We start from the raw sequence: 10,396 nt of genomic DNA on the forward strand, positions 1-10,396 counted from the left end.
ACAAATCATTGCAAAATCCAAATCACGAAACTTTTCCTTTATGCTTTCTTCTACGACCTTTATAGTTTTAAGTCTTATGTTTAGACCTTTGATCCAGTTTGAGTTAGTTTATGTATATACACTATGTATATATCCACATGCAAAGAGTGAGGTTGGGCTCTTACTTATACTATATATATATACGCCATCTGTATACATATAGTATGGTATGTATCATATATAGTATATATATATATATAAAGTATATTATATATAGTGTGTATATGTACATGTATATAAGCTATATACTATATATGCATATATACTATATACATACACACATACATTATATGTTATGTTTTAAATATATATACAAATATATTTTAAAAAGCTCAACATCACTGATGATTAGAGAAATGCAAATCCAAATATGTTATATATTACATATGCATTAGCTAGGATATATAATCAGCTATAATGTATATATTACATTATATATATTATATATTATCATATGTAATGGCATTTATATCATTATTATATATCCAAAAGAATATAAATCATTCTATTACAAAAATACATGCACGTGTATGTTCACTGCAGCACTGTTCACAACAGCAAAGACATGGAATCAACCCAAATGCTCATCAATGGTATACTGGATAAAGAAAATGTGGGGTATATATACACCATGGAGCACCATGCAGCCATGAAAATGAATCAGATCATGTCTTTTCATACACAATGAAGCTGGAAGCCACTATCCTCGGCAAACTAACACAGGGACCCAAAAGCAAATATTACATGTTCTCACTTATAAGTGGGAGCTGAACAACGAGACCATGTGGACACAGGGAGGAGAACAACACAGACTGGCACTTGTTGGGGGAGGGCAGTGGTAGGGAGAGCATCGAGAAAAATGGCTAATGCATGCTGAGTTTAGTACCTAGATGATAGGATGACAGATGCAGCAAACTACCAAGGGTACACATTGACCTGTGTAAGAAAACTGCCTGTCCTGCACATGTACCCCAGAACTATAAAGAAAATAAACACACAAAGAAAATTTTAAAAAATTATCTTAATTGTATGTGGGTAGGTCCCTTTGACTGAAAGTGAAATGGAAACAATTAAAAAAAAACACCTTACTATTCAAAATTTACAAAACTAAATAAGAGTAAAACAAATTTACATTTTGTCCCTGGATTGATATAAGACAAAAACATTGTGTGGGAAAGCTGGAGTTGAGGACGAATGAGATTCTGAGAATAAAAATCCCTGGTACATAGTCAAAGTTTCAGAGTCAACTTCAGATTTTCAAGGATTATAAAATAGATAACCTCATACCACCGTCTCCAACAGATAAAAGGAACCAGATAATATCTGTGTTCCAGGGAGAAAGAACAGAAAATTGGCTGAGTTCTGTCACTGACAAAACTTAGCGGGAAGGAGGAATCTGGAAGGTGGGAGAGGGTGGAGGGATCCCAGGCTTGCGAGGTGGGGAGGGGCTGTGTTTCAGCCTCCCCCTCTCGCTGCCCCTCCCCCATCAGGGGCCCTTTGTGATGTGAAGGCCCCAGCTCTGTGACGCAGGCCTGGGCCCCAGTCCCTAGTCTGCAAGGGAATGCCCAGAGCTCAGTTGCTTGAAGGCAGCATACCTATTCAGATGGCTAATATTCCGTTTCCTCTAAAATTTCTTAGTGATTTGTGGATAAACACCCCCAGCTTTACACCATGGGTATTGGATATCTTCCTAACCCTGGTATTTGTTGTGGAGTTATATTTCCTATTAGCCCCCTGCCTCTCTTACTTCCATCATGATCCACCCTCACCATCGCCTGGGGAGAAGAGAATGGTAAGAAGCCCTCAGGCCAGACCCACACAGCACAATTCTCTCCTTTCTTTCTATTATTAGCTCTACTTTTCCAAATCCAGTGGAGAGACTTCCGCAATGGGAAGTGTCAGGAGAGACCAGAACATGGTCCTTCCAGGGAGAGGCAGAGCAGCCACGGGTTGGTCAGGACTGGAATTTCCATCCCAAGCTCTAAGTCCATCTGTGGGGGAGCACAGGAGGCGTCAGGGCAAAACCAAACCCCTGGACTCAGTGGTGAGGACCAGTCAGGACATGGGGGAGGTCTGGGGGGGGCGCTCATAAGCCCCTTCCTGGGGCAGGTGGCTGGGGACCCAGCCTCGTCTGTGTGGGGTGATCTGGGGGCTGTGCTGAGCCTGTGAGGGCCTCCCCCAACCTGGGCCTGGAGTCTCCTCTGATCTGAGAAGCAGAATCCTACCTGACAGCTCAGGTGTGCCCGCGGGCCTGAGCCTGGGTGTTTGTCGAGTAGAGGAGCACCTCTACCGTTACTTACATTATATTTTATATTATATAGTATACATTATGTATATTATAGTTTATATATGAAATATATTATATATATATTTCCTCATATAGTAAACCCCTCTTTGTGGTGGGTTTTATTATGTTTGTTTTTTGAGATGGAGTCTCACTCTTGTCGCCCTGGCTGGAGTGTAATGATGATCTCGGCTCACTGCAGCCTCTGCTTCCCAGGTTCAAGCAGTTCTCCTGCCTCAGCCTCCGGAGTAGCTGTGATTACAGGCACACGCCACCATGCCCGGCTAATTTTTGTTATTTTTAGTAGAGACAGCGTTTCACTATGCTGGCGAGGCTGGTCTCAAACTTCTGATCTCAGGAGATCCACCCTTCTTGGCTTCCCCAAACGCTCGGATTACAGGCGTGAGCCACCGCATCTGGCCCCCTCTTTGTGTTTTTCTAAGAAGAAAAGCAGTTTATCAGGCCGGGCGTGGTGGCTCAAGCCTGTAATCCCAGCACTTTGGGAGGCAGAGGCGGGCGGATCACGAGGTCAAGAGATCGAGACCATCCAGGTCGACATGGTGAAACCCCGTCTCTACTAAAAATACAAAAAAATTAGCTGGTCACGGTGGCGCGTGCCTGTAATCCCAGCTACTCAGGAGGCTGAGGCAGGAGAATTGCCTGAACCCAGGAGGCGGAGGTTGCGGTGAGCCGAGATCGCACCATTGCACTCCAGCCTGGGTAACAAGAGCGAAACTCCGTCTCAAAAAAAAAAAAAAGAAAAGCAGTTTATCATCCACTTACTTAAACATGAGTGGGAGGAAGCACACCGCTCCCTGAGCAAGACGAGGGAGCTGTGCGGTTCGTGAGCGCCACAGCTGGACTGGGTGCGGAGAGCAAGAGCTGGTCTCAGCCCCTCGCCCTTTCTTGTCTCCCAGGGTCACCTTCTCTCCCAGGGTCAGCGGAGGGGGAGGCCCAAAGGCAGGAAGAAAAACTGCAGTCTGAAAGGTAAGGCTCTGCCGGGGCACACTAGAGTTCATTTGATCTCGTCTGTCCCCGGAGAGAAGCGACTGTCTGAGGAAGTCAATTGAAGAAGCCTGAAGTGGGGGCTCCTAGGAAGGAAATCAGAACCCCGGGTCCCTCTCAGATTCCGTGCTAGCATGAAACCATGGTGGGCCAAGGACTGGGTGTTCCCCAGCAGGGCACAGTGTAGGGGGAGGAGACCAATGCCTGTCTGAATCAGGAGAGGGGTGAGGGGGCTGTGGACAGCTGTTCAACTCTGCTAAGGCTGACTCCTCTTTGAGACCACCCCAGTCCTTTCTCCACACAGGGCAGCTGTGAGGACTATGGGGACGGGGGGTCTGTGTGTGGAAGCCCTTTGTGGACAACAAAGCCTTGCCCTCCGTGCCTCGCTATCACTGTCTAGGCCATGTGGCCTTGGACACAGACATGTGGTTTCCAGGGTCTGACTCCCCATGGTTTTCCCTCAAGAAACATTCACTCAGCCTCCTGTGAGATCCCAGGCCCCTCTCTCACTGCTCTAACCCGGTCTCCTGATTTCCAGCTTATAGAGACCTCCTGACAGGCCTGGAGCGGCTTCTGGACTTGCTTTCACAACTGCAGCGGTGAGGCACTTCCCCTTCCCTGCATCCTTCTTACTGGCAGCCTAGAGCTGACCTGGGATGGGGAGACCAGGGGGACAGAGGATAGGAGTAAAACCCTGGAGCAAGGCGTAGGAGAAGAATTGGGGAGTCTGGGTGTGGGGCAGTGGAGGCGCATAGGAGGAGAATTGGGCAGTCAGCATGTGGGGTGGTGGAGGGACATAGGAGGAGAATTGGGGAGTCGGAGTGTGGGGTGGTGGAGGGGCATAGGAGAATTTGGGGGTCTGGGTGTGGGGCGGTGGAGAGGCATAGAATTGGGCAGTCAGGATGTGGGGCAGTGGAGGGGCATAGGAGAATTGGGGAGTCTGGGTGTGGGGCGGTGGAGGGGCTTAGGAGAATTGGGGGGTCTGGGTGTGGGGCGGTGGAGGGGCAGGGACCCATACGCCCACTCTGCCCTACGGCCCTATCTGCTCCTGGCTGCAGCTTGTGCCTCCTGTCTCCTGCAGCATCCCAGGGCCACATCCTGAGAAAGGCAACTCTGGTCGGCTCTCTGGTCCAGATCCCCCAGGTGAGAAGTGCAAAAGAGCTCCCGATGGAGCCTCCCAGTCCCCTCAGGAGCCGATGGAAGATGCCCCTCCCATGCTTTCCCCATTAGCTTCCCCAGATCCTCAAACCCAGCATCCTTTGCCTCTGGTCTCCACCCCATCACCAGGCCCAATGGCCACCTCAGTCTCCCCTCTGAGTGCCTCCCAACCACCAGAGCCTTCCCTTCCCCTGGAACACCCCTCACCCGAGCTACTTGAGCTTTTCCCTAACCCACCACACACCCCTGATCCTCTGGCCTGCTCTCCGCCTCCTCCGAAAGGCTTCATTGCTCCTCCCCTGCGGGACTCCACTCTGATGACTCCATCTCACTGTGACTCAGTGGCGCTTCCACTGGGCACCATCCATCAAAGCTCATCTCCGTGTGAGGATTTGGCGACTTCTGGCCCAGCCATCTCAGGCCTTGGTGGCTTAAGCAGTCATGTCTCTGTGTCTGCATTCTGGTGTCAGGAAACTACCAGAACCTGGTGCGTCTCCAACCCATCGGTCCAGCAAGATCAGCTTTCCGGCCACCCACCAGAAACCTCGTCCTCGGGAGACCCCACAAACAGTCAGATGGAAGCTGGAAGCTCCTTTTTGCTCAGCTCTGATGGCCAGAATGTCGTGGGAATACAAGTCACAGAAAGAGCCAGGATTATCATTCGGGAGGAAATAGAAAAAGATGGATCATTTCCAAAACAAACGAACACGGAAAAGCACTTGAATTCTTCGGGGAATTTGGTGAAATCATTGAATGCTGAGCAGGACACCACAACCCTAAAACCCGTCTGGGACATGGAAGACTTGAAACAATCGTCCAGTCCTCAGAAGCTCTCGGATCCTGGAATCCTGAAGGAACATTTTCAGAAGAATTATAGGCAGCTTTTCTGGGGCCTCCCCTCTCGGCACAGCGAATCCTTGGAGGCTAATGCCTGGGTGTCTGAGAGATCTTATACTTTACAGTCTCCTCCTTTCTTGTTCAATGGCATTCCCAATGTCCGCCCGGTTCAAACAGAGACTACAATGTCTCCACTGCTTTACCAGGCCCAGCGCCTATCCCATCTGAGGCCTGAGTCCCAACCCTTTATTTCGCCCACATCCCAATTCCAGCTCTCACACATGGCTCAGGCGGAGGCTGAGGCCTGTCTTCAATCCTCTTTCCCAGTCCAGTCTCCTGCTTTTGCATCCCCGATTAATAATTCTAGAGTAGCTTGCCTTGCGTCGCAGAATAAGAGGCAAGCTCTCACCTTACCTGAAATGCAGCGCCCTGAATGGTCTTCTAAACAACTAGAAGGTGGGTTGGCTTTACCCTCTGGGGCCCAAAAACCTCAGGATGTCTTTAGCGCCTCCACTCCTAACCTTCCCCAGGGCAGCTTGACAGCAATCATTCCTGAGAACCTTCCAGTCAGTCCTGAACTCCGGAGCAACCTGGGAATGACCCAAAAGTCTCCGGATCTGATGCAGCCTCAGGAGAACTTGCCGGGGACAAGTCAGGCCAAGGGCAAACTCAGACTCTTGCAGTTCTCCAAGTCCACGGGCGAAAGCAGCAAGGACATACAGAAGGTGACGTTCCCGCTAGAGAGTAATCCGTGCACACCTCTGGGACAAATTCGGGGGCAGACCCCGCAAAATCTAGCCAGGTGCATGGAAAGCTTCCCAGGGAAGGTTCTGGGGGCAGAACCTCAAGTCTCTGAGGAATCAGAAAGAGACTTGAAGATGCCCTTGAGGAGAGACTCAGAAAGTGATTTATTAAGACGCACAGAGACAAATCGTATAGAAAACATCCTGAAAGCCCACGTGGACATGAAGTTCGGCCAGATCAATGAGGGCTTTATCCCCATTCGTGTGCGTCGATCCTGGCTTGCTGTCAACCAGGCTTTTTCTGTGTCCAGCACCCACATGAAGACCAGCAATCTAACACCCCCGAAAAGTGTAAGAGCCAGTGTGAACACATCCCAGGAGCTTTCCTTCCTCGATCCGTGCACTCAACAGGTGCTGGGACACCACATTGTGAGGTTGTGGGCCCAACACAACTGGAGCCTACCCCTCAGGGTCCTCAAGCCCATTAAGCTCTTTAAACTGGAAAAAGTTTCATCCTTATCCCTAACACAGCTTGCCGGTCCCTCCTCAGCCACCTATGAATCTAAGCCTAGCTCAAAAGTTGAGAAAGCCACGTTCCTAAGAGAGTCACCACCGGCAGGTCTGAGAAAGCAGGTGCTGACCAAAGCATCTGTTCAGATGCCAGACAGTCTTCTGGTGTCTTCACCCACATTTACGAAGTTCCAGACGGCCCCACAAGGGATCCTGTCTTGGAATGCCCATGGGCCCTTGAAGCCTCCTCCAGCTGGACAGGAGGACAGGTGGCCTTCTAAGCCCCTCACATGCAGCCTCACAGGCAGTGCCCAGCAGAGCGGGAGCTTAGGAGCCCAGTCTTCAAGGGCTGGAAAGATCATGGAGGAAGCGCCACAACCCAGAGTCCCCTTGGGAACCTTGGCAAACCTCCAAGCCACACGTAAGGATGTGAGTGGTTCAGAGGCTCCACGAACCAGTAAAGGCTCTCAACTCCCTAACTCAGAGACCCAGCCTCAAGTCTGCGGCGTCGTTGTGCTCCCTCCAGATGGTTTTACTGACATTCCCCTTGCTACAGAGAGTTTGGCTTCTCAAGTGCCCCACGGCCGTCTCCAGAGCATGGCTACCGGGAACATGCAGGCTTCCCGGGAGCTAAGTGACCTTATGGCAGCCAGAAGGAGAAACCTGGGGTACAAGGAGCCCAAGAACCCGAAATGTCAAGGCTCATGCAAGAGCCAGAGCCGGATGTTTACCCCTACTCACAACAGTGAGAACCCAGCGAAGCCCAACTTAGAAAAACGTGAAGTAAGGTTTAAAGAACTGAGGACTCCCCAGCTCACCCCAGTCAGGAAAACAGAAAAAACCCGTCAGGATGAAGGCCTCCGGCTGCTGCCGTCAAAGAAACAGCCTCCTTCAATATGCGACTTCGGAGAAAACATCAAACAGTTGTTTCAGCAGGTCTTTTCAGTGAGAAAAAGCAAGCCAGTTCCAGTCACTGCCAAGAGCCAGAAAATAGTGAAGAACAGATCACATGTGTACAGCAGCTTTGCTGAAGCTGAGGGGCTCACGGCAGCAGCTGGACACATGCTGGAGAAAAAAATGACACTTTGCCGTGAGCATCGTGCCTCTGACATAAATCAGCACAAACAGGAGTTCCAAGCCCCAGTCTGTGGGTTTCCCTGCAACCGCAGGCACCTCTTCCACCCGGAACACAGCAGAATGCTGGGCTATGCAGCCAGCAGTCAACAAGCCACTCTCAAGAGCCAGAGTTACCCCAACACAGAGAAGCATATCAGACATCAACAGTCCTTGAAAAGTGTCCGGCGCAACAACGAGCAACGGGGCCAGGACAGCCCCAACTCTTGCTCCCCAAGAAGGCTGTCTTCCCCAGTCAGCGCCCCTCAGGGGCAGACTGAAGACAGAACATTTAATATTCCAACATAAATAAATATCTCCTTTTCTTTCCCCCATAAAAGGATAATGGCTTTTATTTGTGTCGTGCTTGGTGTGGGCTTGTTTTCTAGAAGTGACAGGACATGGAGGGATTCTGAGAATGGTGTTGTAAGCTGACCTTCATCCTAAGTTCCTTCACTGAAACTTAGGTTTCCATAATACTGTCTTTAAACAAACAACAAAAAAAATTCTAAAAACAAGATGAGAAAACCTATGAAGATCCCACTCAGAGATGTGGTTCAAACCCATCTTTCTACTACTTACTCTACCTCAAACTTTATGCACCTGTAGGAAGAAGGTTTGCAGAGATGTCATAGGACTGAATATCTCCATGCAGGCTCCAGGAACTGCCACAGTCAAGTAGCTTCATGTGTCACAAAATAGCGGAAGCTCGGGTGGGAGAGTGTGGGCCCTGAGTTCAGAAGCCAGGGAAATCTTGACCCTGGATATCCTGGGGGAGAGTATATTAATGCCTGCCCTTGGGAAGCCCCTTCTCTCCCTCAAAAAGGCTGGGATGGAGATGGGCCCTCTTAGCTCAGCCTACATACAAAGCTCAGAGTCCCCATCCCACTGCCTCTCCCTTTCTTGCACTCTGGAGTGGGGGTGGGGACAGACCTTCCAGCACTGTGGATGTAAAATGGGGGGTGGGGGGAGGCCTTTATGGAGGCTGCTGAGGACCCTGAGCTCCCCTGCCTGAAATGAGTGAATGACCCTATTCCTGGGTCACCTGCCTTTGTCTATCTCACCTATGAGTGTCTCAGCTTCAGAGAAGTAGCTCTGGGTGAATGGGCAGGGCATGCCTGTGTGCGCAGAGGCTTCCGATGGTGGGACTCTGTAGAACTACAGAGGGATGCAGACAGAGAATTGAAAAGGAGGCAAAGTGGTGTGAGGGCTCCGTAGGCGGTGCCATGACCTGTGAGCCTCTGACATTCCAACCCCTTCCACAGGCATAGAGGGACCTATGGCTCATCCTGGTCCCCCCCGCCCCCCCAACCCCAGGGTCTGTCCCGGTTCCAGCTCCCAGACCGCAGACCTAAAAACGCAATTCCCCCAACACAGAGGGCCAGACCAGTGAGAAGGCAAAGTGAATAAGGGAAGATGAATTTCTTAACATCTTTAATAAGCTTGCGCATAGTAACCTGCTGAATATTTTTGAGACAGAGTTTCACTCTTTTGCCCAGGCTGGAGTACAGTGGTATAATCTCGGTTCACTGCAACCTCCAGCCCCTGGGTTCAAGTGATTCTCCTGCCTCAGTTTTCCAAGTAGCTGAGATTATAGGCACCCACCACCACACCTGGCTCATTTTTTACATTTTTAATAGAGATGGGGTTTTGCCAGGTTGGCCAGGCTGGTCTCAAACTCCTGACCTCCGGTGATCTACCAGCCTTGGGCCTCCCAAAGTGCTAGGATTACAGGCATGAGCCACCGCACCTGGCCTACGTACTGAATTTTTAAAAGGATGTGTTGACGACAGGTGAAAAAGCAAGGACTAGAGAACCCCAGGCATGACTCGGGAGTCTGGTGACCTTTAACATACACATAGCCCCGGGACTGCCCCCAGAGGAGAGGTGGTGACTTAGAAGGACCCCAGCAGCTGAGCTGGGGTCACACAGCAAATCTCCCCCGGCTCCTGAGGTCCTTTCTTGCCCCACAGACCAGTAGGGGAAGAGGCAGGCAGGCAGGCAGGCAGGCAGGCAGGCAGGCAGGATTTGAACACACAAGGCAGCTGGAAGTGACCTGTCCAGAATGGGCATGGGGTGGGCAGGGCAGGAGCCGTCCCCGCTCTGTCTCCCTCTGCTTTCAGCACAGCTTCCTCCTCTCTGGGCCCTCTCCCTATGGGAAAGCAGGAAGTCCCCACAAATCAGGGAGAGGAGTGTGAGGTCTCTAGAGGGAGTTTCCATGCCTTGTGCACATACAGGCACGCAGGAGGCCCAGTTCCGGGGGCCTCGTTTCCATGGTGGAGAGGACCGTGCCAGGCAGTGCCACTGATTTAGATGAAAATGGAAATGGCCCTGCCCCCAGCACGTGGGGGACTGGTTGGCACTTGGGGTAAAGGGGGCAGTAAGCAACAGTCCCCAGCATGTGGCCTGTCCTAGGGCCAGGCCTGTCTGGGGCCCAGATGACTGAGGCAGCCTCCAAGGTGGACCCAGCAGTGACAGCAGAGCCAGGACCAGCAGGAGGGGCTGGGACCTGGAGCAGAGATCAGCTCCAGTCCCCCCGGGGAGCTCAGGAGAGAGAGTCACAGAGCTGGGAGCCTGACTGCTGAGGATGGGCCATGCCTGGCTGCTGCTGGGTTCCCTCAGGAAACCGACAGGCGAGTTTCTGGGACGTGGAGGAGCTGGGCGTGTGGACCCCACGGCTCAGGCCAGGAGAAGCGCCACAGGAAAC

At 51.2% G+C, this 10,396-nt stretch overlaps 1 protein-coding gene across 4 annotated transcripts; it reads left to right on the forward strand.

The window, feature by feature from the left end:
- The first annotated feature begins 1,587 nt into the window (after nucleotides 1–1,587).
- Nucleotides 1,588–8,024, forward strand: LOC100407604 (spermatogenesis-associated protein 31A6-like). Of its 4 annotated transcripts, XM_035305105.3 has the most exons (6): nucleotides 1,588–1,738; nucleotides 1,892–2,083; nucleotides 3,241–3,310; nucleotides 3,867–3,927; nucleotides 4,410–4,471; nucleotides 4,769–8,024. In XM_035305105.3, exons 1-6 carry the CDS (start codon nucleotides 1,601–1,603, stop codon nucleotides 7,996–7,998), a joined length of 3,753 nt encoding a protein of 1,250 aa, XP_035160996.1. In that variant the 5' UTR covers nucleotides 1,588–1,600; the 3' UTR covers nucleotides 7,999–8,024. The 4 variants fall into 4 exon arrangements, with proteins under 4 accessions (XP_035160996.1, XP_035161001.1, XP_035160984.1 ...); XM_035305110.3 differs by lacking the exon at nucleotides 1,892–2,083 and having other exon boundaries at nucleotides 1,588–1,831; XM_035305093.3 differs by having other exon boundaries at nucleotides 4,410–8,024.
- Nucleotides 8,025–10,396: the final 2,372 nt, after the last annotated feature.

This window comes from Callithrix jacchus, chromosome 1 (assembly GCF_049354715.1).
Source record: "Callithrix jacchus isolate 240 chromosome 1, calJac240_pri, whole genome shotgun sequence".
Taxonomy (NCBI): Eukaryota; Metazoa; Chordata; class Mammalia; order Primates; family Cebidae; genus Callithrix; species Callithrix jacchus.